This window comes from Ceratotherium simum, chromosome 34, assembly GCF_057802395.1.
Source record: "Ceratotherium simum simum isolate JZ-2026a chromosome 34, ASM5780239v1, whole genome shotgun sequence".
NCBI classification, from domain to species: domain Eukaryota; kingdom Metazoa; phylum Chordata; class Mammalia; order Perissodactyla; family Rhinocerotidae; genus Ceratotherium; species Ceratotherium simum.
Genome location: NC_141933.1, coordinates 15605735 through 15629782, shown reverse-complemented (window position 1 = coordinate 15629782; position 24048 = coordinate 15605735). Strand labels below are relative to the sequence as shown.

General features: G+C 36.1%; 1 protein-coding gene and 1 pseudogene across 1 annotated transcript; one reads left to right on the top strand and one right to left on the bottom strand.

Moving 5' to 3' along the window:
* Nucleotides 1–3068: 3068 nt before the first annotated feature.
* On the bottom strand, nt 3069–22287 carry LOC101395786 (olfactory receptor 5B3-like; annotated as a pseudogene).
* Nucleotides 16472–17413, top strand: LOC106803037 (olfactory receptor 5B3-like). Its single transcript, XM_014793172.2, has one exon. The coding sequence runs from the start codon at nt 16475–16477 to the stop codon at nt 17411–17413; it is 939 nt and encodes a 312-aa protein (XP_014648658.1). The 5' UTR covers nt 16472–16474.
* Nucleotides 22288–24048: the final 1761 nt, after the last annotated feature.

The window sequence follows — 24048 nt, the reverse complement described above, 5'->3', positions numbered from 1 at the left end:
CCACAAACTTGGAAGCCTAAACAACACATATTTATTCTTTCACAGTCTGGAATCCAAAAATGCAAAATCAGTTTCCTTGAACAAAAATCAGTGTGTTGGAAGAGCCATGCTACCTCCATAGACCCTAAAGGACAATCTGTTTCTTGCCTCTTCCATCTTCTGGCTGCTGCTGGCCTTCCATGGTTTGTGGTCACATCACTTCAATCTCTTCTTCTGAGGTCACCTTGCCTACTCCTTCTTTATCTGTGGTCAAATACCTCTGGTTCCTTCTTATAAGTATACATGGGAGTGACTTTATGGTCCACACAGATAATCTCAGATAAAATCCTTAATTTAATCATATCTTTATAGTCCTTTTAGGCCATAAGTTAACACTGGAACATTCCAGGAATTAGGATGATCTTTTGCAGACTGCCACAAGGTTACATTGAACATTCTACACTGTCTTTGAAAATCTTCTATAACTCTCAAATAATTCCAAAATTAAATAATTATTTAAGATAATAATTAGAAATGGTTCCAAAAGGAGAAACATCACCATAAAGGTAAAAGTGAATATTTGTGTTATATTACACTGCCCCTTAATTCCAGCATGAGAATATTAGCATAGTCAGGCATAATCTTACAAATATTGAAATAGTGAAGCATCTTATTGTATAGAGATAACAAATTAGACAAGGGTACACATTTATGTGGGTAGTTTTTGTATAGTATGGAGCTCCCCGAGGATCAAAATTAAAAGCACAAAGATTGTGCATTATACCAGGATATTGAAAGCACATTATCTTTGTTATTGACAGATATCATCATGTTTATAGTCTATATAGATATTTAGAATCTTTTAAATTTTATTTCATATGTAAGAAGTAATTTTCAAAAATAAGATACTAAACCTTTAAATAATCTGATATTTAATGTCTTTTTATGATTTACTAAATAGTATTTATTTGATCTATTACTTGCCAGTTAATGAGACATCACTTCTAAGTAAAAATTATGAAATAGTTTCAGATGATTCTCTTGATTATGGAATCCAGGAAATCATTGTGTCCAAACACTGGAGTGTAAGCAGTGAGTGAGAATGTAGGTAAAAATATTTCAGCAAGGCAGAAAGTCAGCTGTGCTTCTTGAAATGCACGATACATCTATCTAGAAGGTTTACATTATGGATGATACACTACAATCATCAATGGTCTAAAGATTCAACATATTGATACAGTTGGACTCAAAGCTTAATTATTTTACTCATTCATTTAACAAATATTTATTGAGAATCTACTATGAAATAGACACTCATGCATCTACTGATGATCCTGTTGCAAACAAAGATAAAGCCACTGCTTTCACAGAGTTTAAATTCTAGTTGGGGAAGATAGATAACAAATAAGTGAACAAATAAATTTACAGTAGGTGATGGTTCATAAGGACTATGAAGAATAACACAGACTGAAAGGATAGTGTGCATGGCTAGTAAAGAGTGGCTATTTTATAAAGGTGGTCAGGAAAGAAACCTATCATAGCATACATTTAACCAAAGACATAATGGAATAAGGAACATTCCACACAGGGAAGAGCAAGTACAAACACCCTGCGGCAGGAACATGTTTGGAGTTTGTCAGATTATGAAGAAATGGGAAGAAAATCAGTGTGAATGAAGTAGGGTAAAAGAACGGGGGAGTAGCTGTCCATAGATGTGTGGGTTTATTTCTGGGCTTTCGATTCTATTCCATTGATCTGTGTGTCTGTTTTTGTGCCAGTACCATGCTGTTTTGGTTACTATAGCTTTTTAGTATATTTTGAAATCAGGGAGTGTGATACCTCCAGCTTTGTTCTTTTTTCTCAGGATTCCTTTAGCTGTTCGGGGTCTTTTGTTGTTCCATATAAATTTTAGGATTCTTTGTTCTATTTCTGTGAAAAATGTTGTTGGAACTTTGATAGGGATTGCATTGAATCTACAGATGGCTTTAGGAAGTATGGACATCTTAACTATGTTAATTCTTCCAATCCAAGAGCACGGAATATCTTTCCATTTCTTTGTGTCTTCTTCAATTTCTTTCAGCAATGTTTTATAGTTTTCCGTGTACAGCTCTTTCACCTCTTTGGTTAAGTTTATTCCTAGGTATTTTATTCTTTTTGTTGCAGAAATAGAAGTATAATGATGTACACTTGAAATTTATACAATGTTATAAACCAATGTTACTGCAATAAACAAAAAATTAAAAATAAATTAAAAAAAAGAAGAATGAGGGAGTAACAAAAGACAATTTAAATCAATAAAAGTAAACATGAAATACCAACATTAACAATTTCAAAGTATTGCCAGAAGCAAAATATACAACATTATTGGTTTTCAGTGAGTTTTTCAATAGTGTGAAAGTTGGTAGTAACATTTGAAGAAATCGAAAAATATTTTTATTATTCCTCCATTTTTCTTATACTCTGGCTATAGTATCCTTTTGAAAATTGTAATATGAGCATGATGGTTCTATAAAATGACTCAGTCAAGACAGAAATATTAATTCAAGATGCTATATATGTATCTCTTGAAAAAATGTGCCCCAAAAAAGCACAAAATTTTATTTAATAGTATATCACTTTTATTCTCAAATTAGGAGTCTTAGAATAGCATTCAACTAAATAAAAAAAAATAGACAAATTTATATTCTAATACATGAATTAAATATTTAAATTATTATTATTATTGAAAATTTGCATGATTCCACTTAATTCTGGCAAATTTCCCACTCCAATGAGTATGTATCCTCATGGGGCACATACATGCACTTTGTTCATGGTCTCATTTGTGCCCCTATTTTACATGTATTTGTATCGATGTGGTAGAAAAAATGCATGTAGAACAAGCGAATAGACTAATATCCCTAATAAGGTTTTAGACAAGCAGGCCCCAAGATGTCTTAGCCTTCTTGTTTAGGTGTTATATTTCTGGTCATAATGTTTCCTTTTTTCAGGGCAAGAGACTTTTGAATAAGTAAGAATATCACTTTAGGAAACTAATTTCGCTGTGGCCTTAATGAAACTAGGTTAATGCACATGTACAATGTTAAAAATTATAGTCCTAAAGACAATTTACCCTCTAAAACAACCTTTGTGAATGTACTGTTGAGCTCCTTGTGTCTCAAGCTGTAGACCACAGGGTTGAGCATGGGGATGATCATACTATAGAACGCAGATGTTATTTTGTCTGTGTCCATGGAATGACTGGAGCTGGGCTGTAAGTACAGGAAGATGATAATTCCATAGAAGACAGAGACTGCAGTGAGGAGGGAGGCACATGTTGATAAAGCCTCCTGGTATACTGCAGATGAGTACATCTTTAGGATGGTGATAAATGTGAATAGGTAGGATATCTAGATAATCAGGAGAGCAAAAAAGACATTGAAGCTGGCTACATAAACAAGAACCAGCTCACTCACATGCCTATCAGAGCAAGACAGAGCCATGACTGTTGGAATATCACAGAAAAAGTGATGGACCACGTTGGACCCACAGAAAGAAAGACTGAATGTGTCTCCTATGTGGATGGAGGCATTCGGGAAATTACAGATATAGGAGCCTATGACCAGACTTGCACACACATCTGTTGTCATGGTGGTGGTGTAATGTAGGGGTTGCACACTGCTGCGTAGCTGTCATAGGCCATTGAGGCCAAAAAGTAATTTTCTACAGTGGCAAATGCTGCAAAAAAGAACACCTGAGTAGCACATGCATTGTAGGAGATGAGCTTGTCTACTGTAATAAAGCCAGTCATGACTGTGGGAGTGACAGCTGAAGAGTAACACAAGTCTACCAGAGACAGGTTACTGAGGAAAAAGTACATGGGAGTGTGGAGATGAGAGTCCAACAGAATCAACATGATAATTCTCAATCAGAGTGATGAGATAGATGAGGGTGGACATTCTAAAGAGGGAAACCTGCAGTTTTGGGTCGTTAGTTAGTCCTAGGAGGATGAATTGTGTCACTTCTGTACTGTTCTTCATCAATGTTGAGAATCACAAAATGCTCTGTGGTTATGAGAAGATAGAAACAGAGTGATAGGCAAAGAAATTTAAATTGAAAAGTGTACATTCAATAATTATTATTTCGTTATAGCAATAATGTGCATTTCAAGAGTATCCAGGTAAAAACGGGCTTGACAACAAAACAGTGCATTAATTATATATAGATTTATATATCGTTGAATCTGAAGGATCTTCATGGATCATTTCCTCAATTTTTAAAAAGTTTATGTCTGTAAACTTACATATATAAAATTAAATAAGTTGATCAATGACTTGTCCAAAATGAATACATTTGCCAATTCACTTTTCCCAAGCCTAGTAAAAGCATATATTTACGTTTGTCACCTGGCAGGGACTACTCTAGACGCTTTAAATGTATACTCATTATATCCTCTCAAGAACATTATGAGTTTGATTCGTTATTACATTCATTTATATGATTATGCACAAGAGGTTGAGTAATTTTTTGTATATAAATGAATATTAATTGACAAGCCATGGTTTGTCCCAAGCTAAACTTTGAACTCACACAGAGTAGTTTCTAGGCTAATGGTCTTAATTGTATTTAAATTAAATTTAATTTAACTCAATTTACGATTACAATTGGCTCCATTGGTTCAAACTCAGTGTTTGGGTTTTGTAGTGAAGTAATTGAGAAACGTGCGTGGTAGACGTAGTAGGATAACTGGAGCCATAGGGACACGTACAACCAGCAGAGGCAATTCTGAAGAGAAGGCAAAGCATTTGTATAGAGCTTGGGCTCTGGGATGAGGTGCATATCAGCCTCCTATTTACTACCTAAATAGGAGGAGTCATTAATCCTTACCTAACTCCCCTGAACCTCATATTTCCATCTTCAAAATTAAGGCAATAATGAGATGTACTTTATAGTATTATTGTGAGAATTAAATAAGGTGACATATTAAAAAAAGTAAAATTTTGGGTGTTTGGCAGTTCCGTGAATACTAGCTATAAAATTACTATTAGAATGGAAAGATGATCTTTATGTTTGTTTTGGAAAAATGTCTGATGTTAGCATAGCCAGCCCAGCTCTCTTTTGTTTACTATTTGCGTGGAATAGCTTTTTCCACTCTTCCACTTTCACATATTTTGTGTCTTTGGATGTAAGCGGGTTTCATGTAGACACTATATAGTTGAATCATGTTTTCTTATACATTCTGCCAATCACTTTCTTTTGTTGGAGAGTTTAATCCAATTACATTCAAGTAATTACTGCTAAGAAAGAACGTCTTCCATTTTGCTATTTGTCTTCTATATGTCTTATAATTTTTGTTCTTCTTCCATTACTGCTTTCTTTTGTATTTGATTGACTTTTTCAGTGTACCCTTTGATTCCCTTCTCATTTTCATATTACTTTTCTTAGTGATCATCCTGGCATTATGTTAACAACTAAATTTATAATAATTTAAAGTAATGCCAAAGTATTGTTGATAATATAAAAACTCCCCTTCTATATAACTACTTCCCTCCCACTTCATGTTGTTATTGTCACTACTCTTTATATATTTTGTACCATTAATATAGATTTATAATTATTGTTTTATACACTGTATTTAAAATCATACAGGAGAGGGCCAGCCCCGTGGCTTAGCAGTTAAGTGTGTGCACTCCGCTGTAGGCGGCCCGGGTTCGGATCCCGGGCGCGCACCGACACACTGCTTCTGAGGCTGCGTCCCACATACAGCAACTAGAAGGATGTGCAGCTATGACATACAACTATCTACTGTGGCGTTGGGGGGGGGAAATAAATAAAATCTTTAAATAAAATAAAATAAAATAAAATCATACAGGAGAAATAGGAGTTACAATCTAAAAATAAAAAATTCTTGCTCTTATATTTACCTCTGTAGTTAACTTTCTGCCCTTTTCCTTAACTCTCCTATTCTTCTGGAACTCCCATTTTGCATATGTTGGCATACTTGATGGCATCTAATATGTCTCTTAGGCTCTTTTCAGTTTTTCTTCATTCCTTCTTTATGCTCCTCAGTCTGGATTACTTCAATTAGTTCATCTTTAATTTCAATGATTCTTTCTTTTCCCTACTCAAATCAGCGTTGAATTACTCTAGTGCATTTCTCATTTCACTTATTGTGCTTTTCAATTTCAGATATGCTAGCTCATTCCTTTTTAAATTCCTACCTATATTGATACTCCCTATTTAATGAAAATTCATTCTCCTCGTTTCCTTTCATTATATTACCAATATAACTTAAGCTGTTTAACAATATTTAAGATAGCTTATTTAAAATCTTTGTTTTCTAATAATAATACCTGCACTCATACAGAGAAAGTTTCCATCAATTTCTTTATTTCCTTATGAATGGTATGTACTTTATTGTTTCTTTGCATGTCTATTAATTTTTGTTGAAAATTGGACATTTTGAATATTATAGGTTTACCACTATGAAAATCATATTCTTCTCTCTTCCCAAAATTTTTTTTTGTTACTTGCTGTTCGTTTAGTGAGTTTTCTAAAATAATTTAAAAGACTTTATTCTTTGTCAGGTGTGATCTCTGAAGTCTCTGCAATTGTGCTTGTGGTCAGGCAGTAGTTTGACAGAGATTTCCTTAAGTACCACATTTAGGTCATGTTTCTCTTGATTCAGCACTCACTTGTAAACCTATAACTATTTTCAGGAGTTCTGACGAAGTTGATTCTGAGAGATTTTGCTTGATTTTTCAATGTTTTTATAGAGGAATGGGCCCTTGAAATACAGTGATCTGCCATTTTTCCTGCCTCTCTCTTATAAGAACACTGATTATTACATTTAGTGCCCACCAAATAGTCCAGGTAAATCTCACATCTCAATACCCTTAACTTAATAACCATTATAAAGCCATTGGTAATATTTACAGATTCCAGGGCTTAGGACCTGATATGTTTTGGGGCCATTAGTCAGCCCCGTACAGAGATATTTCTCACTTATGCTACCAAATATCCATCACACAGGTGTCTGGAAAATTGGAGAACCCCCTCTACGTGATCACTAAAGGGTGATAAAGGCTTCACCATCTATAGCTATGCCTGTTCAAACATGAAGCCTCTTCAATTATCATGGCAGGAGAAAGATAACAAGCAAGTAATGTGTATGCTTCAATCTACCCAGAAATGACATATCAATTCTTTCTACAGTCCGTTGTCTACAACTAGTGCATGTCTCGGCCTACTTATAATGGGCAGGCACCTATGGGGAAGCAGAGTAAATGTTTTAACATCATCATTTTTGCGACTCATGATTATCAATGTTTATCAATAATGAAATATTAATATTTAACATTATAGAACGCCTGATATGTGCTAGAGATTTTTCTCTGCTTTTTATGTATGTGATCTGATAATCTTCTTGACAATCCATTGAGGGCGTGATATTATTAGCCTTCTCCTTAAAGATGAGAAGCTGAAGTTTTATGAATAAATTCCTTATTCATTTTGAGGCTAACCACTTTAGCATGCAAAACAAACTTATAAGCCCTACACATGCTTGTAATGAGAAAGGCATAATAATTCTACTTGGGAATGTGGGCTCAGAGGAGACTGTAGACGGGAAAGAATGAGTCTATCTCCTTTGTCAGTTAAAAAAAAAAAAAAAAAAAAAAAAAACCTCCAGGCCATAACTGTGGTATTAAGGCAAATGGAGTAAAAAAAAAAAGATTTTGCTAAAGAGACTTATTGAGACATCATCGAGAAAGAGCAGAAATGAAAATAAAACAAAAATTAAATTAAAAAATTTGTAAATAGTTCTAATCTTTATTCAAGTACAAAATATATATAGCAAAAGTACTTAAAAGACATTAAATGTTTAGGAAACAACTCAATGACCATATATATACATACGTGTGCACATACATACATACACAGGTACATATATATACACACATACACCCATGTACCACCACCCAGGTGAAGATAGAGAACATTTCTGTTACTCCAGAGGGTTCCCCATGCCCTTTTTCTGTCAATATCTCCCCCTCTTTCCCCAAGGTAACCATTATTCTGACTTGTGTCACTGTGGCTTAATTTTGTCTGTTTTTGAACTTCATGTAAATGGAAACATACAGTATATAATGTTTTGTATCTAGCTTCTTAAACTCAACCTAATATTTGTGGGATTTACCCATGTCATATGCATCAAAAAATTAATACTTTTTTATTGCTGAATAGTATTCCATCACATGGATATACCACAATTTACCTGTTTTCCTGTTAATGGACATTTGGATTGTTTCCAGTCTTTGACTGTTAGGAATAAACCAGCTGTGAACATTCTCATATGTATTGAAAAACAATTTTTAAGTGCTTTTCTTTTAACTTGTTTAAAGCTTCTTTTTCTTACTTAAGTTAGGAAGAATGTAGAGAGGAGAGCATCATTTTAATAGATGTTTGAGCATATTCCAGTAAATTGTTAATTAAGTGGACTTAACCCCACCCAAAATGTGTTTTGCAACAATATATTTTTTTAAATATATGAATATTAATGCAAAGAAAAGTGAAATTGAAGTTTTATTTCATTGCATAGCAAGTGGAAAATGATCTATTTTAATTTCTGTATTTTCTCAGTTAATTTTATCTCTTTTTTATTGTGGTAAAATATACATAACATAAAATTTACCACTTTAACCGTTTTAAGTGCACAATCCAGTGGCATTAAGTACATTCCCATTGCTGTACAACCATCACCACTATCCTCAACATTAATTTGAAAAAGCAATATAAATGAGATCTTAAGTAGATCCAAAGGCATTAAAAATTCAGAAATTATGAGATAATATTGCAATTTTGTTTCTATTGCCACCGCAGTTTTTAAAAATATTTTTCTTATATGGCAAAAAAACCTGGGTAAAGGGAGCTTTATCCCAAGCTACACGTCCTCTTCTCTCTTTATTATGATATGATGATGCCAAAGGCAGAAACTATAGAATTAGAAACATTTTAATAGCATAAGCCCAGTCCTTTGGGAAACCACAGGTTAATGAGTATCTTGTGTTATCTTTCAAAAAGTATGAATTCCAAATTTTCACTTAAATTCCTACTTATATTCTTGACATTATTCTGCCAAAGTCTTGAACTTTATGTAATGCTCACTTAGCTGATTTGGTTTTCCTAGATGCGTATTTCTCTATTCTCTGGGAGTACAACCCAGGTTGGAAGTCTTGTTGGAAGTTCAATGAACTTTATTCCTGAAGATGGCTTTCCTCCCATTCTCATCTCCACTGGTGTAAAAGGAGGTATGTGGACTTATAAATTTAAACAGGGATAGTTACATATGCAAATATTACCTTTTTTTAAAATTATAATAGTGTAGAGTTTATTGACTTTTGTTCTAAATTTTAAAAGTTCTGAGAATCAGGTGTGAGATCCTGGGGATGCCTTAAAATAATGCAATTATTGGTGCAACCACGTTGAAAACTTTTTGGCAGTATCTGCTAAACGTGACCACACATACCCTATGACCTAGCAATTCCATTTCTCGGTATATGCACGCAGTCACCAAAAGACATGTACAAGAACATTCACAACAGCATGATTCATAATAGCCCAAACTGGAGACAGTACAATCACCAATTACTGGTAGAATTATATATCCATTAGAGTCTAGAGAGAAAACATAAAATATTTACATTTTTAATTATACTTAGACCAGTTACTTTAACAAAAAAAATTAATATAAGGCATTGTTTGGTTGAACAAGTATTGGAGAACTAAACAAGGATAAAGGGGACACTGAGGTAACACAGTAATGCAAGAATCAATGCCCATCTCTGGGACTGGGACCAAAGTGAAGAGATAGGTTATTAGACTTCAGAATCTTAGAGGTTGGAGCTGGGACCCAAATTTTTGTAGACAGGCTACTGCCTGGAGTTGATTATCCTTCTTTTACTCCCCTCCTCCCACATTTTATGTTTTTTTTTTTTTGGTGAGGAAGACTGGCCTTGAGCTAGCATCTGTTACCAATCTTCCTCTTTTTGCCTGAGGAAGATTGTCTCTGAGGTAACATCTGTGTCAATCTTCCTCTATTTTGTATGTGGGACGCTGCCACAGCATGGCTTGATGAGCAGTGTGGAGGTCCATGTCCAGGCTCCGAACACGCAAAACCTGGGCCATTGAAGCAGAGCACGCGAACTTAACCAGTATGCCACTAGGCTAGCCCCACATTTTATGTCTTTGATATCATATCTAACCTCTTTTTTGTGCGTGTGTGTATATCTGTTACTCTCTTGTCATGGAAACAGATAATTTTAGTGGTTTTGTCTTTTGACCTTCATATTAGCTTCATAGGTGGCTGATTGGCTACTTTTGCAGTATATTGGCCTTTACCAGTGATTTTATTGTTTTATTTTTTTATGATAATTTTATTATTCCTATTTGTGGTCTTCTCTTTTTCACTTAAATAAGTCTCTTTTGCATTTCTTGTAAGGCTGGTTTCTTGGTGATAAGCTCCTTTAGTTTTTGCTGCTCTGGGAAACTCTTTATTTCTCCTTCCATTCTGAATAATAACCTTGCCAGGTAGAGTATTCTCAGTTGTAGGTTTTTTACTTTCAGCACTATAAATGTATTGCGCCATTCCCTTCCAGCATGTAAGGTTTCTGCTGAGAAGTCAGCTGATAGCATTATGGGGTTTTCTTTGTATGTAACTTGTTGTTTTTCTCTTGCAGATTTTAGGATTCTCTCTTTATCTTTAATTCTTGACATTTTTATTATAATGTGTCTTGACGTGGGCCTAATTGGGTTTATCTTATTTGGTGCTCTCTGTGCTTCCTGTAAATGGGTGTCTGTTTCCTTCCTTAGGTTAGCAAACTTTTCAGCAATTATTTCTTCAAATAGATTCTCTGCCCCTTTGTCTCTCTCTTCTCCTTCTGGGACACCTATAATACAAATGTTAGTGTGCTTGGTGTCATTCCAGAGGTCCCTTAGACTATCCTCGTTCTTTTTAATTCTTTTTCTTTTTTCTGTTCAGACTGGTTGATTTCCTCTAGTCTTTTGTCCATCATGCTGATCCATTCTTCTGTATCATTTACTCTGCTATTGGGTCCCTCTAGTTAATTTTTCACTTCCAGTATTGTATTCTTCATTTCTGATTGGTTCTTTTTTATATTTTCTCCAATTCTTTGTTGAAGTTCTCCCTGAGTTCATCTATTCTTCTCCCAAGATCAGAGAGCATCCTATGACCATTAGTTTGTACTCTTTGTCAGGTACATTGTTTATCTCTGTTTCATTTAGTTTTTTTCTGTGGATTTGTCCTACTCCTTTATTTGGAACATATTCCTTTTTCTCCTCATTTTGCCTCCTTCTCTGTGCTTATATTTATGTATTAGGTAGTTCAGCTACGTCTCCCGATCTTGGAGAGGTGGCTTTGTGTAAGAGATGCCTTATGAGGCCCAGCAGTGTGCTTCCCTCTTGTCACCAGTTCCAAATGTTCTAGGAGTATCCCCTGTGTGGGCTACATGTGTCCTTCTGTTGTGGCTGGGTTGTTCTTGCTGCAGGTGCCCAGGGAGTCTAGGCTATCCTCCTGGCTGGCTGGTTGTAATGCTCAGCTGCGTGTGGCTGCTATGGTGCCTTCAGTCACTTTATAGGGTGTGGGGAGTCCCCGCACAGTTGGCTGCAAGGTCTTATAGCATATTCCTGCTGCAGTTTTTCTATTAAGTGAGTAGGCCCCAAGTGTGGCTGTCTGATAGGCTCAGGGGCTTACAATTGCTGTAGGCCTCTGGCCTGCAAGGCTGTTGCCAGCTCTCTCAGGAGTGCAGCTGAGTGGCGCTGGCCCCAGGCATGGGAGTATCCAATTTTTTCAGGCTTTGGAAGATGGGGCTGATCCCCTCTGTGGCTGTTTGAGAAGCACAAGTCTGCTGCAGCTGACAAGCCTGTGCACACACTCTGACCCACTGAAGCAGTTCTGGTTGCCCTGCTGCAGAGGTCCCACACACTCCATCAAGGCAGGCCCTCTCCTCATGAGTGCCCTGCCCTATAGAGTCAGACTCACTCACCAAGCTGCACAGGTTCCAGGCACCATGCCTATGTGGGCCCACAAGTTGCCGAAGGGCTTGCTGTTGGGTGGGGCCAGTCCCTAGGGTAGGCTGCCTGCCCTGGCTGAGCTGGATTAAATCAGTGCTCTAGTTGGTGTAACAGACCCCTGCACTAACAGACCATGGGAAGAACTCCAATGGCATCTGCCAGTGTCAGTGTCAGCATGCCTGTAGTAGGTCACAATAATGGCTGCTGCCAATGTCTCAATCCCTGGGGAGATGGTCCCAGATTGGGGAGGTCCCACCTCTCACCAAGATGCACCCAGAGCCTATCAAATGAGTCTCTTTTCACATAAGGACTGTGCAACTTTCTTTCTGGTGATTTTAGGTTGCTTTCTGAAATGGATGAATTTGTGCATGGGCCCTATAAGAGCAGGCTTTTCTTTTCCCCTATGTCTGAAAACTTTTCTGGATGTATTCCCCATTGTTGTTAATAACCATCAATGCCTGATATTATGACACTTGTCTTGATTGTGCTGAGTTCAAAAGCTGCTAAATGTAGTAAAGCTCCCCCACTCTGATCCCCCAGGGAAGGCTTTATACCTTAAGATTGTTCCCAGCCAGCCATGATGCACTGTGGCTAGAAGGTAGCTTTTTTCTCTCCAGAAAGGAATTTCTTCCTCTTACCCCTCAGTCAGCACTGTCCCTTGTTGTGGGGATTATTTTTATCCAGTTTTCAGATCTCTCTCAGGGGTAATTGTTCCAAGAGTAGTTGTAAAATTGTGTGTGTGGGATGAGGTGAGTTCAGAGTCAGCCTACACTGGCATCTTGACACAAGATCTCTAAATTAAAATTTTTAAAATATCAACTTCTGCAAAAATGTGAAGAAATTAGAATGTGTTTGTTGTTGGAAATTGAAGTTGATAGAGCCATTTCCATAAACAGTTTGGCACTTTCTATTCAATTAAGTATATTTGCCAAATGACCAAACAATCCAACTCCTAGACATTTACTTAAATGGAATAAAACCTATGTTCACACAAAAATCTTAGCCAATGTTTAGATCGGCTTTATTCGTAGTCACTAAACACTGGAAACAACACTAAAAGTCCACAACTGAAGAAAGAAAAACACAAAGTAAAAAGTTCATATTATGTAATACTACTCTGCAATTAAAAAATTCCACTATTGGTACATGTAACAGTATGGATGGACCTCAGTTGAATTATGCTAAGTGAAAGATGCCAGAATCAAGGACTACATATTCTCGGTTTCTAGCTAGGGACATTATTGAAAACGCAAAATTATGTAGAAGAAAACAGTTTAGTGGTTATGAAGGGCAGTGGGTCGGAGAAAGTGTTGACTACAAAGAAGCTCAGGGAAATTTATTATGGGTGGTTGTGGTAGTGGTTACATGACTTTACATGCAGATTAACGATCAAATTATTAGAACTACATGCTGAAAAGTGAGCACGTTGCTATTTGTTCCTTGTATACTAATTAAAAATAAAAATAATATGAAATAACAATGCAAAAACATACATGCACACTCAAAATATCCAACTTGGTCTGCCAGGCAGTTTAATTACTTCTTCCCTAGGAAAGTGGAAAGAGAAGCTGTAGATGTTCTCATTAGGCACATCTCCTGAGAGTTCCATGTCTCTATAATTCACTGTGTGTTTCCATTCATTAGCATCTGAAATCCAACATAACTCCAGGTGACTTTATTTCAGAGGGACCAGATTTTAGTCCTAGCCTCTTTGATCATCACGTGTTCATCTGAATGTTGATAGTTGTTTGCATATGCAGACCTTCTCACAATCTTAAGATTTCCTATGAGCCTGCAGCCATGGCCAAGGAAACACTCCAAAGTAAAAATTATATTGAGTGATTTTAAAATGATAACCCCCTAGCTCACCAGGTTATTTTATCGATGTTTCCTTATTTGCTATTTACATATACAATTCCTTGGATTATGTGGGATAGGTAATTTTATTACGTTCATTTTACAAATGAAGAGATAAGTGGCCCCTCCAAAGGCACAGAAAGATTGCAGAGTTGATTCAGGACTTGAATCCATGTTAATGTTCTTTCCTCCAGTATTCTCTGCCTTAGAGACTGCAGAACATTTGACCACTACTTGAGAGAGCTTCTCTAACACTATTTGTGCATTAGTCCATGGCTGAATTTTTTATTTCAAATCTGCTATTGAAGATTGACTGTCACTTCTTTTTAAGCAACACGGTAAGCTTTTATCTTCAATATATGCTTTAAGTGGAAACAATAATTCATGCAAGAGCAGTGGTGTAGCTACACCTACTATGATTTTTTGAGTACAGAAATAGAAGTTTTGAATGTTTTCCTTAAAAACTGAAGCTGGTGAGTAAATGTCAAAACTTCCATAGTAGAAAGTTAGATGATACTTATGAAACATCATTGTGCTTCTCCTCTATAAAGATTAATGAAAGAATTACTACAGATGATGCTATGATTAGGTGGTAATTTTGTCTTGTTCCCTATATGTCAGCCTCTTATTGGAGGTAAAGGGAAAAAACAAGAGAGTGAAATGACCCTCATTTAAACTACAAAAGGTACCAAAGTGAAACAGCAAAATCTAAATTTTGTTTTCACATTTCTCCCAGAAGTTCATCCTTATTATTTCTAGCATATCTACACATGTTGTCAGTGATGTGGCTAAGACATAGGCTTCTGATTAGGTCAAAAATGGGTTTAAATCTTTATACTAGCTGTGTAATCGTAGAGCATTACCTAACTTCACAAGTCATCAGTTCTTTAATGGTAAAATAATAAGTATACTACCAACCTTACACACACATATTTATATATATAAATCACTTAGCATTTGTTGTAGCACACAGTATATGCTAAGAGTGGTTATTTATGTTAAGGTGGGCTAACACAATGCAGTCATGGGCTAGTCTTGTAAAGTGAAGTTTCCAAAAGTTTAGGAGGAAGATGGCAGGAAATAATTGTCAGCATTCAATGGATGCCCTTCTAAAGGATTCAGATTCAAATAAAAAGAATTAAAATACTGTTCCTATACAAAAACAGATTCATATAAAATATATAACAACACGTAGTTTGCCACAAAAAGAGATCTGTAGGCTAAAGGCAAGCCACGAACCATGAACTTTCACCATCCATCTCTGGGATTCAAATATGGGATGACAGTAAATGAAAAAAAGAAAGAGTTTAAGAGAAGGAGACAGTTTTAATGCAATTTAAAAGATAAATTAAGGAATAAATTAAAACAAATGGCTACATAGAAAGGCTAAAGCAACCAATTGTATGAGTGGAGCAAGGACAGAGTGGAAGTTACTGGAGAGCACAGAAAATCTCGTGGTCCTACGATATGAGAAAGGGCAAATTGAAGAAGGAGGGTAAGAGATTTCAAAATTCACTCACACTTGAAGCCCTGTGTGTCGCCACCCACCTTTTCCAAACCAACATAGAGACCACAGTTCCATCCTAAAAATAATATTATGGCTAACATTAATCATGTTATACCAAACCCTCAATATTTTACTCATTGTTTTTTTAATGCGTTATCTTGTTTAATTCTTACAATAATACTTTTAGTTAGATCTCATTACTATCATCATTTTGTAAATGGATAAAATTAAGCTCAGGGGAGGTAGGTTAGTATTAGTGATTCCTAGGTAGTGAGTGGTAGGGCTGACATGCACTGCATCCTGAAGCCCAAGCTCTATATTTGATCCCTTGCTTTCCCCTCAGAATTGCCTCCCTGGTTGTACATGCCCCTACTGCTCCAGGTGTGCCACCACATGGACTGTGCATGTAAGTCTCAGTTGCCTCACTGTTAAACCCCAAACACTGAGTTTGGACCAATGGAGACAATGAGTAATTGTAAGTTGAGTCAAATTTGGTTCGATTTAAATTCAACTAATATCATTTTACATAGGAAACACTCTACTTGGATCCAAAGCTTGGCTTGCCATTAATGTGTAAACATGCATAAATTACTCAGTATCTTGTGCCTCATACAACTTTAAAGGAAAGTAACAGCTAATCAACCTCATAATATTGCTGAGAGAAATCAATGGATATACATGAAAAGTGTCTAGAGCAGTCCTGGCATATGAGCAATGTAGTAGTGTAAACTTTGACTAGGATAGGAAAATTGAATATAACATCTCAGACATCATCTTGGACAAGTCATTCAATTTTCCAAATCTCAGTTTATGAATAAAAAAAATTTTAAACTGAGGACATAATCCATAAAGATCTTCCAATTCAAATTTTTTAACTCTGCAGATAATTTATGTACTAAATTTTGTGGCTAAGCTCATGCTTCAGTTATGGAGAATCTAGAAATATATATTATTGCTGTAATGAAATAATGCACATGGTATATACATGTTTCAATTTCCACTTAACACTCGTCTTTCATTTCACTTTGCTTCAGGACTTCTCATGATTCTCAAATAACATCAATGGACAATATGACAGAAGTGACACATTTCATCCTCCTAGGACTAATCAATGCCCCAGAACTGCAGGTCCCCCTCTTTATAATGTTCACTCTCATTTATCTCGCCAATGTGGTTGGAAATCTGGGGATGATCCTGTTGATTCTCATGGACTCACATCTACACACTCCCATGTACTTTTTCCTCAGTAACCTGTCTCTGGTAGACTTGTGTTACTCTTCAGCTGTCACTCCCACGGTCATGGCGGGGTTTATTACAGTAGACCAGGTCATCTCTTACAATGCATGTGCTGCTCAGATGTTCTTTTTTGCAGCATTTGCCACTATGGAAAATTTTTTCTTGGCGTCAATGGCCTATGATCGCTACGCAGCAGTGTGCAAACCCCTACATTACACCACCACCATAACGACAAGTGTGTGTGCACGTCTGATCCTAGGCTGCTATGTCTGTGGTTTCCTGAATGCCTCCATTCATGTGGGGAACACATTCTGTCTCTCTTTCTGTATGTCCAATGTGGTCCATCACTTTTTCTGTGATATTCCAGCAGTCATGGCTCTGTCTTGCTCTGATAGGCATGCGAGTGAGCTGGTTCTTGTTCATGTAGCCAGCTTCGATGTCTTTTTTGCTCTCTTGGTCATCTTGATATCCTACCTATTGATATGTGTCACCATCTTGAGGATGTCCTCATCTGAAGGACGTGGGAAGGCCTTTTCCACCTGTGCCTCCCACATCACTGCAGCCTCCATCTTCTATGGGACAGGCATCTTCATGTACTCCCAGCCCAGCTCCAGTCATTCCATGGACACAGACAAAACAGCATCCGTGTTCTATACTATGATCATCCCCATGCTCAACCCTGTTGTCTACAGCCTGAGGAACAAGGAGGTAAAGAGGGCATTCTTGAAGGTTCTTTTGGAGGCAAAATTGTCTCTAGGTTTGTGATTTTAAAGTCGTAGAATTCACAGTAACCTAGTTTCATTTCTTTCATATCTTCTCCATGCACTGAGTCATATTTTAAGGCCCACATTGAAGTTAGTTTCCTTAAGTGATACCCTCTCTCTTCAAAAGTTTGTTGTCTAGAAAAAGGGAAATATTATGTCAAGAAATATAATACCTGAATGAGAATGGCTAAGGTGAATCATAAGACATCTTCTGTCCTGCTTGTCAAAAAACCTTATTAAGGATATTTGACTCATTCTGCATGTATTTGCTCTATCACATGCCATTATAAACATAAACATAAAACAGGGGCACAAATGAGCCCATGAGCAGAAGTGCATGCATGTGCCTCGTATGGGTGCTTTATATAGGAGTGGGAAATTTGCCGTGTGTGATGAAATGTGGATAGTTTTTGATTTTAATAATTTAACTAATTAATTGGAGTATTAGAACATAAATTTATGTATAATGGTATTTATTTGTTTTGTTAAATGTGTTCCAAGTGTCCTAATTTGAAAATAAAGTGATAAACTCTTAAATAAAAGTATTTGCTTTTCCATTGACACATTTTATTTAGAGATACATAAATATAACCTCTGAAATAAATTAATTGTTTTGTCTTGACTGAGTCATTTTATACAATCACCATGTTCACATTACAACTTTTGAAAGAATAAAAGAGCCAGGGTAGAAGAAAAATAGAGGGAAAATAAAAACATTTTTCAATTGGAAAATTTCTGCATGCATACGAATTATAATTAACTGAAATTATTCTAAAAGTCCATATAAATATAAATAAGACAGCATCTGTAAGTAATAAGGACAATATGCATTCAATATATTAGTATAATGAGCAATCTGTATGCATTTAATTTTGATCCTGAGGAAGTCCAATATTATCCAAAACTTACCCACAGGAAAGTACACCCATCTCTAATTTGTTATCTCCATAAAATAGATGTCAACATCTCAATATTAGTAAGATTGTGCTTGAGTGTCCTAAGATTCCTATGGTGGTATGTGTGGGTCAGTATAGTTTAACACAAATATTCATTTTGGTCTTTATGGTAACGTTTCTCCTCTTGGAACTGTTTCTAATTATATGTAAATGATTCATTAATTCTACAACTATTTTAGGTTACACAAGATATTCAAAAATAGGACAGAATGTTTGTATATAATCTTGCAACAGGCTAAAAGTAGAGTGCCAAAAGATCCATGGCCCAATCCCTAGAACCTATGAACTCTAATTTATATTGCAAAAAGGGACTATTCAGAAGTGATTAAATGAAGAATTTTAAGATTAGAGGTTATCCTGAATTATCTCTGTGTATCCTAAAGAAAATCTCATATATTCTCATAGGTAGGAGTTGGAGAGGATAGGATTCTGGGAAGATGCTAGAAAAGAAAGCACAAAGAATCTTTCTCCTCACCTAGATAATTACACTGGCAGAATCTGTCTGATGTAACTATTTGGGAACTCTGGAGGCTATTGAAGGCTTGCAACTTCCAGGGGAATACTTGGATGATAAATTGTGGTTAATTTTGGTTAATTTCAGCTCTTAGCACAGCAGCTGCTACCTGTTTCCCACACTCATCCATGTGACAAGATGCTGTGCATGTGTTCATGGAGCAGCTTGTACACAGCCTGCAAGAGACAAGGTGGGCAAAAAGGACTCTCTTCTCCAAATAATGGGAATTTGTGCTGTGACAGCTGCTTCTGATCACAGACGTGCAAGCAGAAAGGTAGGCAGCCACTGTTGTTGCACCTCCCTCTATTGATTCAAGCCCCTTGTCCTTTAGCTGAAGTGACTTCCAGTGTGTTTAAAGTGGCTGGTGCCTTTTTTAATTCCTCCCTTAATTTTTCTCCTTTTCCCCTTGTGGGAGCCAGACATTAACATCTAGCACACTAAAAAACGGCTGCATATATGGAGACAATTAGGAAGTGACAACACATGTCCAGGAGAAAGCTCAGAAAAGACCTCAGAAGACCTTAAGTTTACACATCAGGGTGATCTTCAGCACAGAGATAGCCTACAACAATCAAAAAACAAAAACAATAACAAAAAACGGCAAACCCTGGGGAAAGGGGAGAATCTGACGTCCAGAATTACCACATTGTTAGATTCAAATGCCCAGTTTTAAACAAAAAATCATAAGGCATACAAAGAAACAGGAAAGTATGTCCAATTCAAGGGAAAAATAAATCAACAGAAACCGTCCCTAAAAAAGACATGATGGAGGCCAGCCTGCGGTGTAGTGGTTAAGCTTGCGTGCTCCACTTCGGTGGCCCAGGATTCGTGGGTTTGGACCCCAAGCATGGACCTACACACTGCTTTTCAAGCCATGCTGTGGTGGCATCCCATATAAAGTAGAGGAAGATGGGCATGGATGTTAGCCCAGGGCCAGTCTTCCTCAGCAAAAAGAGGATGATTGGCAAGGGAGGTTAGCTCAGGGCTAATATTCCTCACACACACACAAAAAGACATGATGGCATATTACTAGACAAAGACTTTGAAACAATTGTTTTAAAAATGCTCAAAGAACTAAACGAAGACGTAGAGAAAGTCAAGAAAACAATGCATGACCAAGACAGAAATATCAATAAAGACAGAAAACCTAAAAAGAAACCAAGAAGAAATCCTGAAGCTAAAGAATACCGTAACTGAAATAAAAAATTTACTAGAGGGATTCAAAGGCAAATTTGAGCAGGTAGAAGAAAGAATCAGCCACTTGAAGATAGGGCAATGGAGATTATTGATTCTGAGAAATTGAGGAAAGGATTGAAAAAAGTGAATGATGCCTACAGACCTGAGACACACCATCAAGCAGATCAACACACACATTGTGGGAGTCCTAGAAGACAAGAGATTAAGGGGCAGAGAGGCCATTTGAAAAATAATGGCTAAAAACTCCTCAAATTTAATGAAAGATATGAATATAAACATCCAAAAGCTCAAAGAACTCCAAGTAAGATGAACTTAAAGAGACCCACACATTATAATCAAACTACTAAAAGTTAAAGACAAAGAGAGAATCCTTTTTTTTAAGATCATAAGTGGAAGATTTTATTCTCATCGAATCCTAGACAAAATGAAAGTTCTCCCCCAGAGAAGTTTTCCAAATTTGACAGCAGTCAAAACTTTACAGAATATTACCAATAACAAGTTATGAAGCTGAAAGAAATTTTCCTAAACTACCAATCATAATTTTTAAAAATTCAAACAACCAGGCTAGAGTAAAGATGGAATTATCTTTCTATTTTTCATTATAGAAAATGATCTTACAGAGTCATTGTCATATAAAGAGATGATTGAAGAGAACTCAGCAAAATATATTTAAGCAGGATTGTAAATTGTTCGAACACAAAAGATTTTTAGGGCAGTGAAACTACTCTGTATGATACTGTAGTGGTAGATATATGTCATTATAATTTTGTTCAAACCCATAGAATGTACAACACCAAGTGTGAACACTATGGTAAACTATGGATTCTAGGTTATAATGATGTGCCAATGTAGCTTCATCACTTGTATCAAATGTACCACTCTGGTGAGAAATGTTGATAATGGGGGAGGCTATGCGTGTGTTGGGGCAAGGGTTCTATGGGAAATCTCTGTACCTTCTGCTTAACATTGCTGTGAACCTAAAGCTTTTAAAAATAAAGTATATTAAAAAAATATAAAAAAGGTTGTAAAAGTGTGTCAGGCTTTTTACTACTAAAATATTTGGATATTTTCTGGATTTCATGACATTTTTGGTATTTGTCCACTATTTTTAAAAATTATTTTATTGAGGTCATATTGGTTTATAACATTGTGTAAATTTGAGGTGTACATTTTTATATATAAGTTTCTGTAGACTGCATCATGTTCACCACCAATAGTCTAGTTTTTATCCATCACCTTTATCTGCCCTTTACCCCTTTCACCTGCCCCCACCGCCTTCCCCTCTGATAACCACTATTCTGTTCTCCTTATCCATGTGTTTATTTATCTTCCACATGTGATTGAAATCATGTGGTGTTGTCATTCTCTGTCTGGCTTATTTAATTTAGCATAATACCCTAAATGTCCATCAATGTTGTCGCAAATGATATGATTTACTCTTTTTTATGGCTGAGCAGCATTCCATTGTATATATATATACACTACATTTTCTTTACTCGTTCATCAGTTGATGGGCACTTGGATTGCTTCCACATCTTGGTTATTGTGAATAACACTGTGATGACATTACTGATGAATAACACAGGGATGCATAAATCTCTTTGATTTATTGATTTCATGTTCTTTGGATAAATACCCAGGAGTGGGATTGCTGGATCATATGGTATTTCAATTTTAAATTTTTTGAGAAATCTCCTCACTGTTTTCCATAGTGGCTGCACCAGTTTACATTCCCACCAGTGGTGTGTGATGGTTCCCTTTTCTCCACATCACCTCCAAAACTTGCTGTTTCTTGTCTTGTTAACTGTGGCCATTCTGACGAGTGTAAGGCGATATCTCATTGTAGTTATGTTTTGCATTTTTGTAACAATTAGTGATGTTACCTACAGTGATAAAAACTACAAAGAAGAAGAGCTGGGTGACACAAGCATTGTAAGAGATGATTTTGTTTCCTATGAGGGATCCTGCCATCACCTTGGGTGTGACAGCTAACAAATAACCCAAGTCCGCCAGAGAGAGGTTACTAAGGAAAAAGTAGATGGGAATGTGGAGACGAGAATCCAACAGGATGAACTTGATCATCCCCAGGTTCCCAACCAGAGTGATGAGGTAGATGAGAGAGAAGATTATGAAGAATGGGATCTGTAGTTCCAGGTCATCGGTTAACCCTGCAAAAAGGAACTCAGTCACCTCTGTACTCTTCTCCATGCGGATCAATTGGGAATTATGTGGCTGCACTATAGCAATGAGAAAATAGAATCAAAATGATAAATTGAGTGAAGACTCTGCTGAAATCAATCAGCATGATCAATCTGTGCCTTATTTCAGTATTGCAATAACTTGTTTCCATGAGTCTTTAGATCTAAAGCATGACCATGACAGCTAAATGCAATTTTAAATTATTGATAGATCATAGAATACCCCAGATAAAAGTAACTGGAGATAATGCACCCCAATATCCTAACTTCACAGAAGACTGAATTAAGATAAATAGAAGAAAGGAAATGACTTATGCAGGATCATCAGATTAGTTGCGAATTGGAACAGCTCAGACTCCCAATTCAAAAATTACAAAACAATCACAAATTCTTTATATTAAACCAAAATTGCTTAGTAAAATTAATGCAAAATTGAATTAATTTTTTGTCTTTTCCATTGTGACAAGACCAATGCTATATGATAGGGAAAGACAGTTAAATAAAACATGTCCTTAGACTAAAATGGTCTCACGGTATAGTACAGTACACAGGATACATAATTTACCACATAGTGAGAAGAGTAGAAATTCATGTACAATGAATGAAGACATCTATAAAATAATAGTTTTTGACTTTTATTACATTAATGCAGTTTTTCACTTTTGCATTCAGACATCCCTGATCTGGAATTGTGTTAAAGCCATGTTAAAGGATGCAAATCCAGGCTCCATCATGTACAGAATCAATGAACTTGGGTTATGTGCAACATCACTTTGCTAGAAGTGTTCCTACAAAACTGGGTTGATAATGCAAACTCAAACTATGTAAGTTGGTAGATATTATGATTCTGACAGAGAGTTTGATCTATCTGGATTGGAGGGGTGGATGATATAAGATAGGGCTTTCAGATAATGGGAAATCAAAGGTTTGAAAACATCCCTCATGTCATTTACTTCACCCCAAACTCCTTTTACTCTCCTATCCTTCATATACTCTCCTCCAATTTTTCACTGTAAGATATTTCTCTATGTTTATGAGTGACCATTCCAGCTGTGAAAAGCAAGAATCCATTTATTTTATGAGTTATCTTGAGTATTAACTAATAGGTCTAGACTTCAGTTACCCCATCTGTAAAATTGTGATAATACTGTTGTGTGGCCTAAATAACCATTCAATGAATGTATCTATTCTTGGGGAATTCAATGTATAGCTGAGTCAGGTTTTTTTTTTCATTGCATTACTCTTCCATTCTCGGAACCTGAAAAACCTGGGACGCAACCATCACAGATAAGAACAATACAAATATTGATGGGTTATTACTGATATTAAGAAGTAATAAGGGAATTTTTTCAAGGCTACATAAAATCCTATTATGAAATTTCCACTTATTTTTCTAAGTCTAGAATCTTCCCGAAACGGAGGCTGAAAATTTTATCCACTCTAAAATTTTAGCTAAATAGTTAAGAGATTAATTCCTATTACAACAATTAGATACTTGCTCCAGACATGAATTTTATACAATAATTTTTCTTGACTGGCTACTATGAGCAATACACTGCCATATGTACTAGAAATAAAAAGGAAAGCAGCAATTTCTACAGAACCTGTATTTTGGAAAGGGAGGAAGATATAAAATGAGATGAATAGGAAAAATATATAATATATATGGAAAATTTTTAAAAAGCTGAGTGAGGGATAGGTAAGGTTAGAATAGGTGGATATAATTTTAAATATGGTGGTCTGGGAAAGGCCTATCCAGAAAAATGAGACG

Coding starts and splice junctions, on each gene's coding strand:
- LOC106803037 (XM_014793172.2), top strand. CDS start 16,475: ATGGACAATATGACAGAAGTGACACATTTCATCCTCCTAGGACTAATC.